General features: G+C 45.2%; 1 protein-coding gene across 1 annotated transcript in view; it reads left to right on the top strand.

Annotated features, from left to right (window-relative positions):
* glra1 (glycine receptor, alpha 1) overlaps positions 1 to 21,441 on the top strand; it is a gene marked incomplete at both ends in the record, with an annotated part of 232,178 nt that extends 210,737 nt beyond the window's left edge. The window contains one exon of the mRNA XM_084332128.1: positions 21,154 to 21,441. Coding sequence (XP_084188254.1) covers positions 21,154 to 21,441 — 288 coding nt within the window. The remainder of the gene's footprint in view (positions 1 to 21,153) is intronic.
* Positions 21,442 to 23,207: the final 1,766 nt, after the last annotated feature.

A 23,207-nucleotide genomic window follows, 5' to 3' on the forward strand; every position in this document is an offset into this window, starting at 1 on the left:
GAGGGAGGGAGGGAGAGAAGGGAAGGACATAGGGAGAGAAGGGAGGGAGGGAAGGAGAGGGAGTGAGGGAAGGAGAGGGGGGAGAATGGAAGGGAGAAAAGGAGGGAGGGAGAGAGGGAAGGAGAGAGGGATAGGGGATAGGAAGCACAGCACTGCATCTCTGTGGTTCAAGTGTGTTGTTCCTCCAATATAAACACAGGGTTGTATTGTATAATTTTGAGTCGTTTTTCAACACATATTTATCCACTGTGGTAGGAAAACCAACGCTACAGGTATTAAATGTGTGGTGCTGGGGCGCCCCAGTGGCGAACCACATAACGCGCTCAGCCGCGACACGGGCGACCCGGGTTCGATTCCCGAATCCGTTGTTATTTCCCGAATGTCTTCCCCCCACTCTGTCTCCCATTTCTCCTCTGTCTCTCCCTACTGGACTGCCGAGTAGTAATAAAGCGATAAGACGCCAAAAAAAAAAATTAAAAAAAAAATTAAAAAAAATTGTGGTGCTATTAACACTTTGAGCGCCACGCCTGGTTTTCCGTTTTACCGGCTGAATGCCACCATCGGCGCCAATGTTAACGTTAATATCGCCTAATCTATGTTTTAAATTATGGCTATGTGTCTAATCTGCCCATCGCATTATCAAATACTATTTTCCAGTCAGTGCTGTGAAGGCAGATTGTTTTTTTATCGCGTCGTTTCCGTTTCAGAGCAGTTAGAAAAGCCCCCGTTTTGATATAAAAAACAGCTCATTCTGGAGCATTCTATGAAAATCGTCTTTTAGTGGAATATTCCACAACGTTGATATTCGTCGGCCTTTTTATGAATCGTTTTCAAATAAACGCTAGATGATCAATATTGCACGCAAGCACATTACGGCCGCGCACTGATAATCGCTCCGTTGATTTCCTCACGGACTTTTACAGTGAAACCGAAAGAGGACATTTCACAAAACAGCTTATAACTTCATCAAACTTACTCTGATTATCCTAACACTGATAACATAGAGTCCTTACCTGACATCAGATGGTATCCAACTGGTATATTCCAATTCCTGATCACCATTCGAAAAAATCGATACGTGTATGGATCCAACGCGATACTGTAGATCTCCATGATCAACGGGGATCTGAGGTTCCAGAATGAACTGTGGTAACCCCGGCTGGATCAGTGAACTGGAAAATGTGGAGTACCGGATTTTTTTCCCCATTCATTTTCATTGAGTCCATTCCAAAATCACTTATGTCATCTGGGAGACAACAGGGGGCGCTTTTTTCCACAGTGATCGCCGGCGCCCCTCGGCTATACTCGGGTAGGCTCGGGTGATGCAATCATTTTTCAGATCGCAAAAAAAAAAAAAATCGAGAAATCTCGTGAGTGGCATTCAACCACCTATAAAAAAAAACAGAGAAATCTCGTGAGTGGCACGGAAAGTGTTTAACACAGTATCAACAGATCTATACGCTTTGGACCGGATCCACAATACAGTATCCCTTAAACTTTGTTACTCTTACAATATATATGTCTCGTCCTTAAATGTAAACACATACGGTTGTGTTGAAAACCACAAAAACACAGCTATACATGGTTAGGTATTGTTTAGGACTCGAAAACCCAACGTTTCTGACTGATGCTTGATACTTGCCTGTCTTGACTTGGGACTTGACTTAAATTATAATGAGTCTTGTTAGTCTACTTGGTATTCTACTAAATATTATATAATAAGTCTCTTCAGTTTACTTGGTATTCTACTAAATATTATAATGAGTCTCTTCAGTTTACTTGGTATTCTACTAAATGAGGTCTGAGTGCCTAATTTTCTGAAATGAAATTTCGAGAATATCCCTCCTCATGGATATTTTATATTCGAGATGATATTAAGACGTTGAGTCAGACTAGTACCTAAAAAAAGAAAACCTGAAGCATGCAGCACTTTATACCGTACTGTATTGTACCCATTCTGCAATCTGTTAAATTAAGTTTTCATTCATTCATTCATTCATTCATTCATTCAATTCATTCATTCATTCATTCATCACACGTTTGAGTCAGACTTCTCTGGTTGATATGGCTTTGGGAGAGAGTACAATAGCTAATTTTCACAAATATTGATACTATATTGATCTACAGACAAATTTTACTCATTATTTTCTTATGATGACAGGCCTTCATCTTCCCGTAGTCCCGGAATGATATTTATCTACATATATTTGTTGTACATTCTTCACTTCTTCCTCCCCTTTTATTTTTTTCCTCGATGCATCCTGCCTATGCAAGAGGCCTAGTATGAGCACGACGACATCTTAACCTTCTGTGTATTGTCACAGTGAAAGGGTTAACCGTTTTGGTAGTGCGGCAGTGAAAGGGTTAAATATATACCAGAGTTGGTTGACCTATGAATCACTGTATCCACTTTTTTTTTCTTTTCTTTTTTATAAATGTTGTGTTTGCTTTTCATCTTGTTTGACATTTGTTATCTTTGGTATTCTGTTGTCTCTGTCCCTATTGGATAACTGTCAAGTGAATCTCATTTGTAAATGTTGGTTATGCTGAAAATTCAATAAATAAATATATAATAAAAAAACATATATATATATATTGATGAAATTCCCAGGGCGATGGAAATAACACATTGGGATTCCTTATGTCGGTGGTGTTCCACTTTAAGTACAGTATAATATTATAATATATTATATATATATATATATATATAGTATATATTATACAGTATATATATATATATATATTAAAGGAGAACACCACTCTTATTAAGAATTCCAATATGTTCTGTCCATGGCCTAAGACAGTTCAATCAATATCTTTGATTGAATAATTTCAACAATGAGCTATTCCCTCACAAAGCCACAAACCGGAGAAGTAAGACCTAAATTTGAGACGTCATCAAGTATAAAGTCTGGAGCTGCTCCATAAAGGATGAACGGAGGAAGATTTAAGATTTTGTGGACCCACAGAATGTTTGTTTTAGGGTGGCTGAGTGGCGCAGTGGGCTAGGCGCTCGCCAGTAACGCAGGAGATGCTGGTATCGAGCCCAGCTCCCTGCGTTGCTACCGGCTTGGCCGGTCGTCATACTAACACAATTGGCAGTGTTAGGGGTGGGAAAGCTGGTGGGTGGGGATTGGACGTTGTGGACAGCGACTCCTACAGGTCGGTTGGTGCGCCTGTACAGCAGAATCAGGAAGTATCCGGGGCAGCGTGAGCCTCCCATGCGTTACTCCTCGCCACTGAGAGATTTCGCTGTTCAGGTGAAAAGATGCGACAGCTGCCTCCTCATGTACCGGAGGGGACACGTGATGCAAGGCTTGGTCCTCACTGCAGCCGACCAGTGGAAGGCATAGTCTAGCAACGTTCGAGACAGGGGAGGGGAGAATTGAAGGGAGAATTGGCAAGGCGAAATTGGGATGGGAGAAAAATAAGGAGAAAAAGTGGATACATTTTTTTTTTTAGTTTTTATGCCCAAATGACCATGTTCTCAATTATGAAACGGTAAATGTACCCATATACTCAGAACATCCCCCTCGGAGCTCTCAGTGTCACCATTAATATCTCTAATTAGGAGTAGCTTCAGACTTTATCCTTGATGACATCACAAATTTGAATATTTTAACACTCTGGCTTTTTGGATTTGGGTGAGGGCTGTTCATGTCTCAGACCATTGGAATATATTAATTCTTAAATTGTGCATACTTGAAAATTACTCAGCTCGAAATATATGAATTATTATACTGACATTATCTCTCTTGAAGCTATGCTATTTCTCATCTACATCATTTCATTGAACTGTGGATTTGCGTGAGGACAAATTCACACTCAATTACTCTGTATCTTGCAAACAGAATTAATGTATAAGAGACTGTTTACAGTTTGGGCATATGTATTTATTTATTTATATATGTATGAGTTTGTGTGGAAAACTTTTTTTAAAGGCATACATTTTGGGAAATACACGTATTTGGCATCTTCCCCAATAAGAAGTGTAATCTGTGTGTCCAGTAGCCCCAGAGAGAGGTCCAGGTGTATGCTAGCCTAGCTTAGCACAAGGACTGGAAGCAGTAGGGAGCAGCTAGCCTAGCTTAGCACAAGGACTGGAAGCAGTAGGGAGCAGCTAGCCTAGCTTAGCCCAATGACTGGAAGCAGTAGGGAGCAGCTAGCCTAGCTTAGCACAATGACTGGAAGCAGTAGGGAGCAGCTAGCCTACCTCTGTCAAAAGTGAAGTAATACAACTCCAAGACTGATGCACAGAGAGGAAATTGGTAATAGTGTGCTATTGTAATAGTGTGATAGTGTAATAGTATGATAGAGTGCTAGTGTAATAGTGTGATAGTGTAATAGTGTGTAATAATGTAATAGTATCATAGAGTGCTAGTGTAATAGTGTAATAGTGTGTAACTAATAATGTAATGGTATGATAGAGTGCTAGTGTAATAGTGTAATAGTATGATAGAGTGATAGTGTGATAGTGTAATAGTGTGTAATAATGTAATATTATGATAGAGTGCTAGTGTAATAGTGTAATAGTGTGTAATAATGTAATGTAATAAGTGTAGTGTGCGTGTTTGTTTGCTCTGCGAGAGACAAAGAGAGAAAGAAAGAGAAGAAATGTGTTGCTGCCGCCTGGTGGAGAGGTACGCTCTACTGAGCGCACCTTTCTAGTGTAAGTTCTGATTGTGTTTTGATTGGTGCAGGTGCAGTCTGCAACATCAGTCCCAGTAGTGCTGATTGGTGCAGGTGCAGTCTGCAACATCAGTCCCAGTAGTGCTGATTGGTGCAAGTGCAGTCTGCAACATCAGTCCCAGTAGTGCTGATTGGTGCAGGTGCAGTCTGCAGCATCAGTCCCAGTAGTGCTGATTGGTGCAGGTGCAGTCTGCAACATCAGTCCCAGTAGTGCTGATTGGTGCAGGTGCAGTCTGCAGCATCAGTCCCAGTAGTGCTGATTTCTGTGTTTTCCAGCCTGACGTTTTATTGATTCATTTGTGACACTTATTGTCCAGAGAGTGCACAGGTGGCTACCTGATCCAGACGTGTATCTAATTAGAGAGAGAGAGGGAGAGAGAGAGAGGGAGAGAGAGAGAGAGAGAGAGAGAGAGAGAGAGAGAGAGAGAGAGAGAGAGAGAGATAGAGAGAGAGGGAGAGAGACCCGTCAAACAGACACAGCGGTCCTCCTCCGAGAGAGAGAGAGAGAGAGAGAGAGAGAGAGAGAGAGAGAGAGAGAGAGAGAGAGAGAGAGAGAGAGAGAGAGACCCGTCAAACAGACACAGCGGTCCTCCAAGAGAGAGAGAGAGAGAGAGAGAGAGAGAGAGAGAGAGAGAGATAGAGAGAGAGGGAGAGAGACCCGTCAAACAGACACAGCGGTCCTCCTCCGAGAGAGAGAGAGAGAGAGAGAGAGAGAGAGAGAGAGAGAGAGAGAGAGAGAGAGAGAGAGAGAGAGAGAGAGAGAGAGAGACCCGTCAAACAGACACAGCGGTCCTCCAAGAGAGAGAGAGAGAGAGAGAGAGAGAGAGAGAGCCCCGTCAAACAGAGAGAGCACAGAACTGGAATAGATAGAGAGGACCTCTCCTGTAGTGTGTCACGGCAATCTCCTTTGGTAAGATGGCTGCCATCGAATTTGATAACGTTGTCATGAAAGGGTCATTGTTTCGCCTGTGGACAGTGCATGAGAAGTCTGAATGTTCGACACAGCTGCCACTGGAATGTTTATTTGTGTTACGCCTTTAACACGTCAACCTCACGCAGAGTCTCACGCGCCAAACCTCTGATTGACACCAAGCAACTCATTATGTCAACTAGTTTCAAATCATCATCATCATCAACCTTTATTTATTCTCGAAAAGACAATTGAGGTCACCCTCCTTTTCAATGTCGTCGAGACTTTACAGACATTTCAATGCATACATTTCTACAATGTAACAATAATAAATATGAATAACTATCTGTATAGTACTTTTCACACATGGACCGCAGTCCAGAGTGCCCCACAGCAATTTGTATAAAATGAACATGGGCATAAAATCAGCACACAAATTGACAGAATAAAAGAACATGCATAAATTGCAGACATAAGAATAGGTATAAAAGACAATAAAAGTAGTGCAATGTAAACGTGCAGACTTGAGAATAGGCATAAAACAAGTACAATAAGTACAATGTCGCTCGAATGCATGTGAACTCTTGTATCTTGTATCTTGTAACCCCCGGGCCCGGAACAACCAGTCCCCCAAACACCCCACACATCAATCCCCACCACATCCCTAAGACACGCCATGACCGAAGGAAACACAAACAGCCCGGGAATGGCTGTTCTATCCGTCCAATTTCTGTGTGGGAGAGCTGTGAGTTGGCACCTCTTCTCCGTGTGCGTGCCTCTGGGAATGCAGAATGACACACCCCCCTGGTGGGGCGCGGGGCCAACTGCAGCAGGCTCGGATCAATAGCACCAATCATCCTTGAAGGATAAGCTGCCCTGGCAGGAGCTCAGTTGTTTAACGCAGATGAGCTCTTGAGACTGAGAGAGAGAGAGGAAGAGAGAGTCATTTTAGAAATCAAGTGGGGTGCGGATGAATTCAGGGCTAATGTCAAAAGGGAGCAGCATTTTCCAGCATTAATAGTCTCTCTAAAGTTGTATGTGAGGGACGCTGGTATACTTTCGAGATTTTGTTCAAATAGAATCTGAACAACATGAAATGCAGTAGAATGCATCGGAAAATAACTGCCCTACATTGCATATACATATACATATATATATACACCAGATAAGATCTACTTTCAGTATCATAGCAGATGAAGAATATATCGACCCATGTTTCATAGTATACCTTTGAGGCAGAAAGCTACTAGAAGCATGCAAATCCTCCTCTCCTCTTTTCTCTTCTCTTTTCTTTTCTTCTCTTCTCTTCTGTTCTCTCCTCTCCTCTCCTCTCCTCTCCTCTCCTCTTCTCCTCTCTTCTCTTCTCTTCTCTTCTCTTCTCTTCTCTTCTCTTCTCTTCTCTTCTCTTCTCTTCTCTTCTCCTCGCCTCTCCTCTCTTTTCTTCTCTCCTATCGTGCTTGCCTTGCCTCTCTTCTCTTTTCATCATTGCCTCTCCTCTCCTCCATCTCCTATCCTCTCCTCTCTTCTTTTCTCTTTTTATCATTGCCTCTCCTCTCCTCCATCTCCATCTCCTCTCCTCCATCTCCTCTCCTATCTTCTCCTCTCTTTTTATCATTGCCTCTCCTCTCCTCTCCTCTCCTCTGCAACATAAGGGAGGAAACAGCCGAGAGCCAGCGTGGCACTTTAAGACAGTGTCCTCTGTGACGCACCCTCTCTCTCCTCTTGGGCCACTCAGGCCCGTAGCAACAGAGACGTATGAGTAAAGTAGGTGAACAGACACGACCCTGAGCCTGCTGATGCTGTGCCACTGCTTAACGATGACAGCGCCTTATTAGGGCCCAAGTTCCTGAGTGATCGACCATAATCGGGCTCGTTAGACGTGATTAGCTGTTGCGGGGGAGAACAACGGTCCCTGGCGGTGATGGTCTGTTCGCTAGCTTTGAGCGCCCTGATCTGGGAGGCTGCGCCACAGCTTTGAGAACAAGGGGAGATAAGAGGCAGAGGATTAAGCTGCGTGAATAAGAGGAGAGAGAGTCGATAATTGAACACTTTGCACCCAGCCGAGTGAGCGGCCGCTAGACGGCATCGATAGAGGCGCGGCGACCACTGCGTTTCTCAAAAAACGAATATCTAAATTCATCTGACGCCGGGCTAATCATATTTAGTTAGTGTTGTTTAGACATCAGATATCTACTGTTTTAACACACAAGACACCCACTCTTACAGAATTAATGATGGCATTATTGTAAAAACTCGGGATGGAATAACATTGAATCATCACAACTGTGGATGTTTTTGTAATGGCTTTCAGCAATTGTCACTCTTTTCCCAAATTGATTGGGCCGCATTTTAGAATTGAATCCTTATTAGGCGGCACAGTGGCGCACTGGTTAGCAAGAAGGTCCTGGGAGTTCTCCTGTGTTCGCGTGGGTTTTCTCCCACCTAAAGACATGCATGCTAGGGACACACTTCTGCCCTTGACCAAGGTCTGGCATCAGAACTGGAGTTGGTCCCTGGGTGCCTGTTTGTGGCTGCCCACTACTACACTCCTAAGTGGGTTAGGATGGGTCTCAAATACATGAGTAATCATTTCCCCATGGAGATTAATATATATAACTTGTGTATACCTATTTGAGACAGTAATATGTCTACTATAGTATTCATCCTAAAGGCACTTAAGTTTGTTTACATTCCTAATCAAATAGAATAGAATAGAATAGAATATAATATAAGTACTTTATTGATCCCGAGGGAAATTCAGCACCACAGATCGCTCACAAAATAAAAATGTTGGTAGTAAAAATCTAAAATCACAAATAAGAATAAAAATACAGGCAGGGATATACAGTCTAAAATATGTATGTACATTCTAAAATATACAGTCAAAAATATATAGTAATATACAGTAAAATGTAATAAATGTACCAAAAAAAGTAAAGTGTCGATGTAAAGTCATAAGTCTTACGATAAATCTGAAGTGGCGGCTGGGTGGCGCAGCGGACATTAGGGGGTGGAAGTCGATGGGTGGTAATCTGGACGTTGTGGACAGCGACTCCTACAGGTCGGTTGGGGACGCCTGTACAGCAGAGACAGGAAATGGCGAGGGCAGTGTGAGCCTCCCACACGTTACACCTCGCCAATGAGAGTCCGCGCTGGCAGGTGAAAAGATGTGACAGGCTGTCTCCACATGTATCGGAGGGGACATGTGATGCAAGGCTTCTATCCTCCCTACAACCGGCCAGTGGGGGGCATATGCAAGCAACGTTCAAGACAGGGGAGGGGAGAATTGGCACAGCGGAATTGGGATGGGAGAAAATAGAAAAAGAGGAGAAAAAGTGGATACAAAAAAATTCAAAAAAATATCTGACGTGCAAACTGGGGGAATAACGAATGACCAGACGTCACCTGAACGTCTTATTTCATTATACAAAGTTTCTGAACTGACTTTTGGATGTAAAATGTCTTTCCAGCAGAGCAACAAGTACAGTACTAGGTAACACTACGCGGGTCCAGCTATGCTATGCTTGCTAATTATTATGCTTGGTTACATAATGTTAACCTTTCACTACCACACTACCAAATGGTTAACCATTTCACTGTGACAATACAGAAGGTTAACCCTTTACTGCCACACGACAAATGGTTAACCCTTTCAGTAGTGAAAGGTTAACCTTCTGTAGTGTGGTAGTGAAAGGGTTGGTTAACGGAGATTGTCCTGAAGGAGTCGTCAACAAATATATTGTTACACGGACAAATGTATTCACAAAATGGATCACCGTTCAACGTTATTGAAGACTTCTATGACCGATAAGTACTTATGATTACCTTCACTAACCATGTTTTCATGCATTTCGGTATGACCACAAGCCCCTACAGATGCATTTTGCCTACATATCTTTGAATTATGCGTTAACGCGATTAACGTGGTGTTGTCAGAAATATAGATTTTTTTTATACATATTCAATTCTGAAACTGTGTCAATAAAAATGTTCTGCACTATTGATACCAGCTGCCTGCATTTTTCTCATAGGCTCCGCCTCCTTTTACTCACAGTGCTGTGTTCTCAGGGGACGCCCTAAAAACACTCATCTCTCTCTTTCTCTCTCTTTCTCTCTCTCTCGCTCTCTCTCTCTCTCATCTTGTCTCTTCCACTCCACTTGAAGACAGTGTGCGGGTCTTGTCACAGTGCTGTTTGACAGCTCTTGTTTCACCGTCACTGAAGCATTAAAACAAGATGTCCCAGAAAGCTAAACTAAGCTCAAAGCTATCGGGCCTGAGAAATCCGACAGCTGGTTTTGCAAATAGGAAAAACTCTTTGACTATGGTCAATAGTCAATTAATTCAGTAAGATGCTGCTGTGCTTGAGAACACACAGTACACATCTATAATAGCGTATAAGAAGGTGACATATTGATTTGTCTTCATTCCTAAGATTAGTTATTTATATATAGACCTAATCTAAACATTTCTAAAATGTTTGATATTTCTCTTATAGTAGCTGAGGAGAATCAGCCCACGATTAAAACAACACACTTACTTGAAGCTGTATTTGAACCACTAGAAAGCTGTGCTCAGTAGAGTGCAAATCTCCATCAGGCCGCATGCCCTAGTGGTAGGGATGCATCCAAAAATAGTGTGTCATGTGGGCATGCATGTTGGTGTAGGTGGTGTAGAGAGGATGGTGTTGCATGTTGTGTATAGGGTGGTGTAAAGAGGAGGGTGTTGCATGTTGGTGTAGGTGGTGTAGAGAGGATGGTGTTGCATGTTGTGTGTAGGGTGGTGTAAAGAGGATGGCGTTGCATGTTGTGTGTAGGGTGGTGTAAAGAGGATGGTGTTGCATGTTGGTGTAGGTGGTGTAAAGATTATGGTGTTGCATGTTGGTGTAGGTGGTGTAAAGAGGATGGTGTTGGTACATAGCATATTCATAGAAAACATTTGATTTCAATGTCCTCATTCAGATCTGGGTCATTTAAAGCATCAAGACAGTGAATCCAAAATGTGCAGAAACATGCACGTCCAGCGTTGCTTAGATACCAAACTTGGCACTGTGGCCTAAATTCACATGAAACAGAACACAAACTTCTCACACTGTGAAAACTATTATTTTGGCACAACTGTTTGTGTAGTTGAGTATTTAATCATGAACATGTATTCACTTTTTATTTTACTTCATCAGTTATGGACAGTATCATCCTGTCCCCCACTACCCACTACTCTTTCAAACCAACCAAACACACGACCATGTAACGTTACTGTTTACTCGCCTCTAGCTTTTTGTGTGCTTTAACGTTAGTGGTAGTGGAGCAACGTTATATAGCCTAGAAACAAACAATACCAAACAATATATCTACCAGCTTGACCAGGACGCGTGAATACTTTCCCTAAGGGGGTTGTCGGTTTGCGCGATCTGATTGCCACTGACGTTTCTGGTCATGTGACATGTGCGGCCAATCGTGTGACGGCAAGTTATTTAGCCGGTTAAGCTTAGGCACTCTTTCGAAGTTGGTAAGGTTAGAGTTTGTCTTAGAGCAGGGCGATAGAACACCAGCCCTGATCCAAACTCTAACCTTAACCAACTTCGAAAGAGTCGCCTAAGCTTAACCAGTGATAAACTAGGCGTTAGGTAGTTTGCTGCTGTTAGACCCGGAAATTGGTGCAGAACTTGCCGTCACACGATTGGCGCACCTGTCACATGACCAGAAACGTCAGTGGCCAATCAGATCGTGCAAACCGAACGCGGAAGGACAATCACCTTAGGGAAAGTATTCACGCGACCAGGACTCATAACATATATTGAGCTTGTCAAGTTGGTTACCATCTTGAGCTGGTAGCTAGTTTTTCATCATCTTACTGTATCTTGAGTGCGCCGGTCCCAAATGAGCAGATGGGTGGCTGGTAGTGTCGCCCTCGTGTATGCAAAGGTGCAAATTTATACTGGCCTAGTATGATGGAAATTAATTTAAATGCAATAGTTTTTGTTGACCGATGTGAAAAATATTCGAGGCAGGAGTTCCTTGGCCCACTGTCATCATGTACAGCAAACATTACGGATGCACAGAGACACTACCAAATTAATTCATAATTGTGTGTGTGTGTGTGTGTGTGTGTGTGTGTGTGTGTGTGTGTGTGTGTGTGTGTGTGTGTGTGTGTGTGTGTGTGTGTGTGTGTGTGTGTGTGTGTGTGTGTGTGTGTGTGTGTGTGTGTGTGTGTGTGTGTGTGTGTGTGTGTGTGTGTGTGCGTGCGTGCGTGTGTTGAAAACTATTTTTATTATTATTGTGATAATAATCTATTCCATATCGCCCAGACTTCCAAGTATATTTATACTAGTCTAGCATTGGTGCACGCCACGGGCATGACTACATTTCCTTGAATGTAAACCTAAATGAACGTACATTTGACCCTAAATCAAATCAAATTAAATTAAACTAAATTTAAACCAGTGTTCTATTGCTTGGAGACAATTGGGTTGGAAGAGAGAGAGCGGGAGAGAGAGAGAGAGGGAGAGGGAGAGGGAGAGAGAGAGAGGGAGAGGGGGAGAGAGAGAGAGAGAGAGACAGAGAGAGAGAGAGAGAGAGAGACAGAGAGAGAGAGAGGGAGAGAGAGAGAGTGTAACAGATCATGTGCATAATCATTCCAGGTCAGTAGTTTGATTAGCGAGAGGCATTAGTTTGATTAGCGAGAGGCATTCACACGTCCTGGCTTCATGCAGGCAGGGGAGACGTGGTATGGAGTGATAGTGTTATATAATAACTGTAGCCTTTATTGCTATTACGCCTACTGTATTTAAAAAGTTTACAACCTGCCCTACAGGAAGAAAATAACAACTATAAAGCCAAGTCATTGAAATGATAAACAATTAAATATGGAGGGATGGATGGATGGATGGATAGATAAAGAGATAGATAAAGAGAGAAATTTGTCTCAGATGTGTTTAAAAAGACAGCCTGGCTTTTATTATTTTCGACCAGGGAACCAGCAGGTACAGAGATGACAATAACTAACGCAAAATGAAAGAGAGAGAGAGAGAAGATGAAAGTGGAAGCGTGCGCCTGCTCAGAGATTCCCGTCATGCTGCCTCTAGCAGACATATTAATCCTGGAATATCCAAAAAAGGCGCGGATGACCTTAAAAAGAGATGAAAATTAATCCATGAAAGGGTAATATATATACATTATGTATGTGTGTGTGTGTATGTAGTATATCATTCATATATATATTTATTTGTGAAATCATAAAATGCAACACGGGGCGTGACACACACACACACATCGTCCGTCCCCCCCCCCCCTTCCTCAGACGAGACGGATGCCGGCGATAGTTTGGCGTGACACTTTCCAAAACAAGTTTTATGCAAATGAGGGGTCTCTTAAAACCACTATTGGATAGGGGGATATTTGCACAGGGGGATATTTGGAGGCTTGATGTAGTTTGCTTTACGGTTTCTCCTAATCTCAGCCATTAATCATATCAGCAGTCTGAGATATAAAAACATCAATCACAAGACCAAAGCATGATGGATGAGGGAGCCAAGAGGCCGTCGCTCTCTCTCTCTCTCTCTCTCTCTCTCTCTCTCTCTCTCTCTCTCTCTCTCTCTGTCTCTCTCTCTCTCTCTCTCACTCTCTCTCTCTCTCTCTCTCTCTCTCTTCTTTCTCTCTTTCTCTCTATATCTCTGTCTCTCTCTATCTCTCTCTGTCTCTCTCTCTTTCTCTCTCTGTCTTTCTCATCTCACTCTGTCTTGTCTCTCCATCTCACTCTCACTTACCCACTCTGCATATCTCTATCTCTCTATCTCTCTTTATCTCTCTCATCTCACTCTGTCTTGTCTCTCTCTCCATCTCACTCTCTCTCACCCACTCTCATCTATCTCTCTCTCTCTGTCTCGCTCTCTCTTCCCCATCTCACTCTGTCTGATCTCTCTCCACCTCTCTCTCTCTCTCTCTCTCTCTCTCTCTCTCCTTGCTCTCATCTTGATCTAATCCACACTCTCTCTCTCTGTATGTATGTCCCTCTCTCTCCATATCTCTCTGTCTTTCTCCATCTCTCCCTATCACTCCCTCTTCGACCATCATGCCACACACCGTATTTCAGACTTGTAAATGCAGAAGAAGGGATGAGAGGAGCAGAGAAGGAAGAGAGAGAGAGGAAATGGTGGGAGGGGAGGGAGGGAGGGAGGGATGGGGAGACGCGAGTTCCTGCATCCCGATGCGCAGCCATAAATTGCTTCCCCGGTCCTCTCCAAAGGGTGAAGCTATAGATGTCCTGGAAGTTCGTCGCTACATTAAGGGAGAATCTTTAATTAGACCGGGGGGGGGGGGGGGGTGAGGTAATGAATCAGCAACAGTGCTCTGTGTGTGAGAACGACGCAGAGAAGAAGAGAGAGAGATGGAATGAATGAAAAGAGCATATAGCGAACGAGAGGTCACGCCCCCCGCTCCTCCTCTTTACACCCCGTCACGCCCCCCACTCCTCCTCTTTACACCACCCCGTCACACCCCCCGCTCCACCTCTTTACACCACCCCGTCACGCCCCCCACTCCACCTCTTTACACCACCCCGTCACGCCCCCACTCCACCTCTTTACACCCCGTCACGCCCCCCGCTCCTCCTCTTTACACCCCGTCACGCCCCTCGCTCCTCCTCTTTACACCCCGTCACGCCCCTCGCTCCTCCTCTTTACACCCCGTCACGCCCCCCACTCCACCTCTTTACACCACCCCGTCACGCCCCCCACTCCACCTCTTTACACCCCGTCACGCCCCCCGCTCCTCCTCTTTACACCCCGTCACGCCCCCCGCTCCTCCTCTTTACACCCCGTCACGCCCCTCGCTCCTCCTCTTTACACCCCGTCACGCCCCCCGCTCCTCCTCTTTACACCCCGGCACGCCCCCCGCTCCTCCTCTTTACACCACCCCGTCACACCCCCCGCTCCACCTCTTTACACCACCCCGTCACGCCCCCCACTCCACCTCTTTACACCACCCCGTCACGCCCCCCGCTCCACCTCTTTCCACCCCCGTCCCGCTCCACCTCTTTACACCCCGTCACGCCCCCCGCTCCACCTCTTTACACCACCCCGTCACGCCCCCCACTCCACCTCTTTACACCCCGTCACGCCCCCCGCTCCACCTCTTTCCACCCCGTCACGTCCCTCGCTCTTCCTCTTTACACCCCGTCACGTCCCTCGCTCCTCCTCTTTACACCCCGTCACGCCCCCCGCTCCACCTCTTTACACCACCCCGTCACGCCCCCCGCTCCACCTCTTTACACCACCCCGTCACGCCCCCCGCTCCACCTCTTTACACCCCGTCACGGCCCTCGCTCCTCCTCTTTACACCACCCCGTCACGCCCCTCGCTCCTCCTCTTTACACCCCGTCACGCCCCCCGCTCCTCCTCTTTACACCACCCCGTCACACACCCCGCTCCTCCTCTTTACACCACCCCGTCACGCCCCCCGCTCCTCCTCTTTACACCCCGTCACGTCCCCCGCTCCTCCTCTTTACACCCCGTCACGTCCCCCGCTCCTCCTCTTTACACCCCGTCACGTCCCTCGCTCCTCCTCTTTACACCCCGTCACGCCCCTCGCTCCTCCTCTTTACACCCTGTCACGCCCCCCCTCCACCTCTTTACACCCCCCCTCCGCTCCACCTCTTTACACCTCGTCACGCCCCCCGCTCCTCCTCGTTACGCCCCCCGCTCCTCCTCGTTACACCCCGTCACGCCCCTCGCTCCACCTCTTTACACCCCGTCACGCCCCCCGCTCCACCTCTTTACACCACCCCGTCACGCCCCCCACTCCACCTCTTTACACCCCGTCACGCCCCCCGCTCCACCTCTTTCCACCCCGTCACGTCCCTCGCTCTTCCTCTTTACACCCCGTCACGTCCCTCGCTCCTCCTCTTTACACCCCGTCACGCCCCCCGCTCCACCTCTTTACACCACCCCGTCACGCCCCCCGCTCCACCTCTTTACACCACCCCGTCACGCCCCCCGCTCCACCTCTTTACACCCCGTCACGGCCCTCGCTCCTCCTCTTTACACCACCCCGTCACGCCCCTCGCTCCTCCTCTTTACACCCCGTCACGCCCCCCGCTCCTCCTCTTTACACCACCCCGTCACACACCCCGCTCCTCCTCTTTACACCACCCCGTCACGCCCCCCGCTCCTCCTCTTTACACCCCGTCACGTCCCCCGCTCCTCCTCTTTACACCCCGTCACGTCCCCCGCTCCTCCTCTTTACACCCCGTCACGTCCCCCGCTCCTCCTCTTTACACCCCGTCACGTCCCTCGCTCCTCCTCTTTACACCCCGTCACGCCCCTCGCTCCTCCTCTTTACACCCTGTCACGCCCCCCCTCCACCTCTTTACACCCCCCCTCCGCTCCACCTCTTTACACCTCGTTACGCCCCCCGCTCCTCCTCGTTACGCCCCCCGCTCCTCCTCGTTACACCCCGTCACGCCCCTCGCTCCACCTCTTTACACCCCGTCACGCCCCCCGCTCCTCCTCTTTACACCTCGTCACGCCCCCCGCTCCTCCTCGTTACACCCCGTCACGCCCCCCCCGCTCCACCTCTTTACACCCCATCACACCCCCCGCTCCTCCTCTTTACACCACCCCGTCACGCCCCCCGCTCCTCCTCTTTACACCCCCCTGTCATGCCCCCCGCTCCACCTCTTTACACCCCGTCACGCCCCCCGCTCCACCTCTTTACACCACCCCGTCACGTCCCGGCGACTGCACATTAATCATGCGGCAGGAGAATAGAGCAGCATCTGTAATACTGACTCACACTGCCCGCCATCGTTGAAGGACAGGGAGAGGTTAGACAGGATGGGATGGGCAGTGAGGTGGAGCGGGGGTGATGTGGGGTGATGTGAGGTAGGGTGTATTGGGGTGATGTGGGGTGATGTGAGGTAGGGTTTAGGGTAGTGATGTGGGGTAGGGTGTAGGGTAGTAATGTGGGGTGGCGTAGGGTTGGGTGGGATGGGTTGGGGTGGATGTAGCCAGAGCTAGGAGTACACACACACCTGCATGAAAGGAAGGATGGTTTTATACTCATACTAGGATGGAATGATGATGGTCTCCTGTGACACACACACACATTATACTGTATACACACACGTATATACACGTGCTTACAATAATGCAATAATGACTACACATACTCATACAGTAGCACAAGGATGTATATGCGCATGCGTCCATGCCTACACACACACTGTGTGTGTGTGTGTGTGTGTGTGTGTGTGTGTGTGTGTGTGTGTGTGTGTGTGTGTGTGTGTGTGTGTGTGTGTGTGTGTGTATTAACAGTTATAAATGGGGTGACATGGAGGCAAGGACAGAAAGAGGACGTGTATCTAAATATGGATCCTTAGAGGGACTGCTGCTGTTTTAGTACCACAGACACGCACGCACACACACACCATGCATACACACACACACACACCATGCATACACACACACACATCATGCATACACACACACACATCATGCATACACACACACATCATGCATACACACACACACCACGCATATACACACACACCACGCATACATACTCACACACACACCACGCATATATATACACACACACACCATGCACACACACACACACCATGCATATATATACACACACACCATGCATACACACACACCACACATACACACACAAAAGCCACGCATACACACACACACACACACACCACGCATACACACACAAACCACGCATATACTGTAACTGTATATACACACACACACCATGCATACACACACATACACATACATACACCACGCATACATACACACCCACACATAAAAATGCACACACACCCCACATACACACGCATTTTTACACATACACACGTGCATACAAACGGCACACCCACATACACTTACATGCACATACACACGCACATAAGCACGCGCACACACACTCAGTGTCTCCCACAGCCAATCTCTCTGCACAAAGGGCCACGTTTTGCATTTGAATCTCTGAACCGGGTGGCAGATAAAGCCCCTTATTGCTCCTCTGTGATAAGAAACAGCGCGCTGAAGTAATTGTGTCACCTGTAATGAAACGGCAGAGGAGGACAATGCAGATAGCATTTCCAATAACTCAGCGACGCGCTCGGCGCATAATTCACCGCGCCGCCAACGTTGAGTGACAGGATCCATCCCTCTTTGATCCATACGCTCGGATGATCAATGACGGGCGAGGCCTGCCTTTGCCCCGCGGCGTATCTGACCTTTTTAAAGGGGCCGACGTGAGGTCACTGCCAGCGCGTGATACGAGATGCCAATCCATTACAGGGATGATGGGAGCAGGGGGCGGAGCTTCCTATAGGCAACGACAAGAATTCGGTTTTAATTCTTTAGTGTGCACTTTACATTTCTTCTTAATTTGCTTTGAAAGCTAATTTGCACATTATTTTATTGTTTGTTATTGTTATTATTATTATTATTATTATTATTATTATTATTATTATTATTATTATTATTATTATTGTTTGTTAGCTAAGTTGTTTATTTGTTTAAATTTTTTAGTGTGCACTTTACATTTATTCTTAGCTCTTGTTCTTGTTTTTTTTATAATTTTTTTTGGGGGGGGGGACGCAGTGGTGAAGCTTGCCTAGGGCGCCAAATGTGCTAGGTCTGGCCCTGGATGGGAGTACGTCGTGGGGGATATTCATACTAAGCACGTGACGCCACCTGGAGGTTACGGCCAAGTGCAGCAGCGCTCATCAACCCAACCCCTGCCGTTAACACTAGTCTTCCTTACTGTTGGGGAGTTCTAATTGAGTATCTTTTGTGATCTGTGAAATTGACTTTTAATCATTTGTGTGTCGGGTGTGTTGGGTGTGTGTGTGTGTGTGTGTGTGTGTGTGTGTGTGTGTGTGTGTGTGTGTGTGTGTGTGTGTGTGTGTGTGTGTGTGTGTGTGTGTGTGTGTGTGTGTGTGTGTGTGTGTGTGTGTGTGTGTGTGTGTGTGTGTGTGTGTGTGTGTGTGTGTGTGTGTGTGTGTGTGTGTGTGTGTGTGTGTGTGTGTGTGGCAGCAATAACTCATGCATTTCTCATTCGAATGGGTGACTAGGTTCATAGTACTATTATTTATGTATGTATTTGTTTATTTTTCACATTGGTCAAAGATCAACGGCACAAATCAGGATCAACATTTTAGTCATTAGTGTATAGATAGTCTATATTAGTGTATAGATAGAACGTTTATATATTAGTAGATAGATAGATAGTCTGTATTAGTGTATATATAGATAGTTTATATATTAGTAGATATATAGATAGATAGATAGATAGATAGATAGATAGATAGATAGATAGATAGATAGATAGATAGATAGATAGATAGATAGATAGATAGATAGATAGATAGATAGATAGATAGATAGATAGATAGATAGATAGATAGATAGATAGATATAGATAGATAGATAGATAGATAGATAGATAGATAGATAGATAGATAGATAGATAGATAGATAGATAGATAGATAGATAGATAGATAGATAGATAGATAGATAGATAGATAGATAGATAGATTGGAATATTTATATATATTTGAACTAGTGCAACGCAACTAGAACTGATGCACAACATCAAGGAAAATACCAGTGTTTATGAGTTCTTGGTCACCTCTTGATCAACTATCAGTGCCCACTTAATACAGGGAGATAATGTAGCTTCTGTGTTAGTTATTAATGATTATAAATATGATTTACCAATAATCTAGTAAATCTGTTATTTTAATCTCATCAGTTATTTCCTAGATGAGAAAAATAAGTAACAATATAGCTGTGAACGTATATTCTGCATGTGTGTTGTTGTAGCTGTTTTCTTGCTGTTGCCACTTACTGATGACATCATCAGTAGCTATGTGATCTTTCAATGGAGGACTGTATTAAGTATGGCTTGAGATAAAGAGGAGATCCAGACGTTGATCTCCCTGGCTACTTCCGTCATTAGCTCTGGGAAAATAAGCAGACCTGGGATATATGAAATGAATGGAGTGGGATTGTAATTTATACCAGTAAAGGTAGAAGAGCTAGCTAGCATTAGATGCAACATTGGATAGCTGACATTAGCTTAAACTATTTGGTAACTAATGTTAGCTAACAGCAAAAGAAGATGTGTTAAATGCTTTGCATTCAAATCAAATCAAATGTATTTGTAAGGCCCGACAACACACGTTAATGTCCCCATGGGCCGGACACGTCTTCTTTAAACAAGTCAAGAAGAAACATCGCAATAAATCAAGAACAAAACAGAAACACCATGAAATCCAAAATAAAATGTAAAGTAAATAAATGCAACACTCCCAGACATACCCCACGCGAAGGTGTTAACAGAACTCAGTTTAGGGCGACAATAATGTGGTCAAGAGGCATGGTTTCTATCTTGTGCCTGAACTGGCGTGGCTTCTTTTATTCACACATAAGCAGTAGTTGTACAACACTCCTCTCTCTTTGAGAGACGTTGGAGGAGAGAACGAAAGGGGTGGATACCTTTCCTTTTATAGTTGCCATAAAGTAGAATACCTGGGTGGCTCCGCCTAGAGCGCCCTCCAGTGGGGACAGATATATATGCAACTAGGCAATCACTGGTGGAGACAATTGTCTACGCAGGTAAACAGTTACTAGTGTAAACAGTCATATGTACAGTTAGACAGTTACTAACAATCCTATACAGAGTCTCTGATCTCAACAGAAGGTATGGAAAAACTCACAAAAAACCTAGCAATAGGAAAAAAGCACCACAGGCAATGTGGAGGGGAGAAACCTTAGAAGGGCCGTTCAAGGGGGGATCTCCCTTCTTAGATGTCGGTGATGGTAGTGTTGCAATAAAACAGGCGAAACAGTTGGTAAGCATGTACATACACATGTAATGAAACACAAATAAGTACATGCAATAGCAACTGGGGTGCATACGTAAGAACATTTAGAAAGATTGAAAATAGAGCTGATGACGAATCCATTTGAGGTATGGGGGAGATGTAGAGAGGATCGATTCCTAACCGAATTTACTTGTGTAACTTGATAATTTGACTGTTTCTTGTATACGAGAATATCATTGTTTTGAATATACTGAAGTACACATTTTAATATCTTTATTTGTGTTCACACACACATACACACACACACACACACACACACACACACACACACACACATAAACACTTCCAACGCTCCAATGTAATGTCATCACAAAATCTCACTACTGTTAATTTTCACACACATACACACACACACACACACACACACACACACACACACACACACACACACACACACACACACACACACACACACACACACACACACACATAAACACTTCCAACACTCCAATGTAATGTCATCACAAAATCTCACTACTGTTAATTTTCACACACATACACACACACACACACACACACACACACACACACACACACACACACACACACACACACACATGCACAGACAGAGATTGCACGACACACAGCCTCCCATGCTGTAATGTGTTTTTGTCTGACTCCTAACAGAATGACTATTGGCCTGTGTTACAGGAGGACGAGACGGGCGAGGGCCGCTTCAGCTTCGCGGGCTACGGCATGGGCCCCGCCTGCCTGCAGTCCAAGGACGGCATGGCCATCAAGGGCAACAACAACAACGCCCCGGCCTCGTCCGGCCCGCCGGAGAAGACCGTGGAGGAGATGAAGAAGCTGTTCGTCAGCCGGGCCAAGCGCATCGACACCGTGTCCCGCGTGGCCTTCCCGCTCGTCTTCCTCCTTTTTAACATTTTCTACTGGATCGTTTACAAGATCATACGCAGCGAGGACGTCCACAAGCAGTAGTCGGGCGGGGGTAACCCCGGGAAATAATTCAGAGAGAGAGAGAGAACGAGAGAGGAAAAGAGCTGAGATCCATACAGGAGACATCTTCTTTGGCCCTCCTACCGCCAACTCCCCCCTCCCCCCCCCCCCCCTTTTCCTTTCCTGCAACGTCTTCCAAACCAACACTCACATCCTCTCTTCCTCCCCTATCTTCCAAACCAACACTCACATCCTCTCTTCCTCCCCTATCTTCCAAATCAACTCTCACATTAACTTCTCCTCCCCTATCTTCCAAATCAACTCTCACATTAACTTCTCCTCCCCTATCTTCCAAACCAACACTCATATCCTCTCTTCCTCCCCTATCTTCCAAATCAACTCTCACATTAACTTCTCCTCCCCTATCTTCCAAACCAACACTCATATTCTCTCTTCCTCCCCTATCTTCCAAACCAACACTCATATTCTCTCTTCCTCCCCTATCTTCCAAATCAACTCTCACATTAACTTCTCCTCCCCTATCTTCCAAATCAACACTCATATTCTCTCTTCCTCCCCTATCTTCCAAACCAACACTCATATTCTCTCTTCCTCCCCTATCTTCCAAACCAACACTCATATTCTCTCTTCCTCCCCTATCTTCCAAATCAACTCTCACATTAACTTCTCCTCCCCTATCTTCCAAATCAACACTCATATTCTCTCTTCCTCCCCTATCTTCCAAACCAACACTCATATTCTCTCTTCCTCCCCTATCTTCCAAAGCAACGCTCACATTCTCTCTTCTTCCCCTATCTTCCAAATCAACGACTCCCCCTGGCAGAGTTATATATTATATTTATTGATATTATTTGGTTTCTCCTCCTCCTCCTTTTTTGTTTCTTCTGTCCACTCACCCCCACCACCCCCCGGTGTTTATCCCACCCCCCCCTGAATAATCCGGACCAGTGCAATAGCAATGCAGTAAAATGCATGATATATGAATGTGGCAATATATTTACAAAAAGATGAAAAATGAAAAAGTTAAATACAAAAAGACTTTCACAGATTACATCCGAGAACTATGGAGTCGATGGTAACTGGAGAACTCTGCGGAGCAGGAGGAAGAAGGAGCGGTTCTTGGAAAAGGTTCTTGTGTTTGTTTTTATGTTGCGTTACAACTTGAAGACAGATTATTGCATTCTGTGAAGATGTTTTGGGCGGGTGGTGTGGTGGTTGTTGTCGTGGGGGGGGGGGGGGGGGGGAGGAACATACAGCACTGTAATATATTCATATATCTATCATAAATGGAGAAGAAAAAAAACGAAACTTTCTTTCAAAGGTAGGCATCTGGAAACGAGAGATTTCTTTAAAAAAAACGTTTAAAAAAAAGGATTGAAGGCGGTTCGGTGCTTCCATAAATAAAGTGATGCGAGGATCATGAGTCCTATATATCTAAAAGAGAAAAGAAAATGCTTCAATGTGTATTGCAAGCACTTGTCAACGCTTTTTCCCCCCCTGAAGCCTCGAACTAGACAAAACTAAATGGGAGTTTTCTCACGTGGTCGATGCTGCTACTATCGATCACGTGACAGAGAAAAAGAAAAAAGAAAAAAAAGACTTGCAGAGTGGAGAGAAGATGGGAGAGAAGACTATATCATTTATACAAGCTGTGGTCAATGTGTCGCTCTCTACCTGTCCTTTATTTATCTAGAAATGATTGCATTTATTCTTTTTTGATCTATGTGCCAAGTAAACACGTGGCTGTGTGACCATGCTACTCTCTGCAGCAGCTTCATCTACGTATC

This window comes from Notolepis coatsorum (assembly GCF_963971535.1).
Source record: "Notolepis coatsorum genome assembly, chromosome: 16".
NCBI lineage: Eukaryota > Metazoa > Chordata > Actinopteri > Aulopiformes > Paralepididae > Notolepis > Notolepis coatsorum.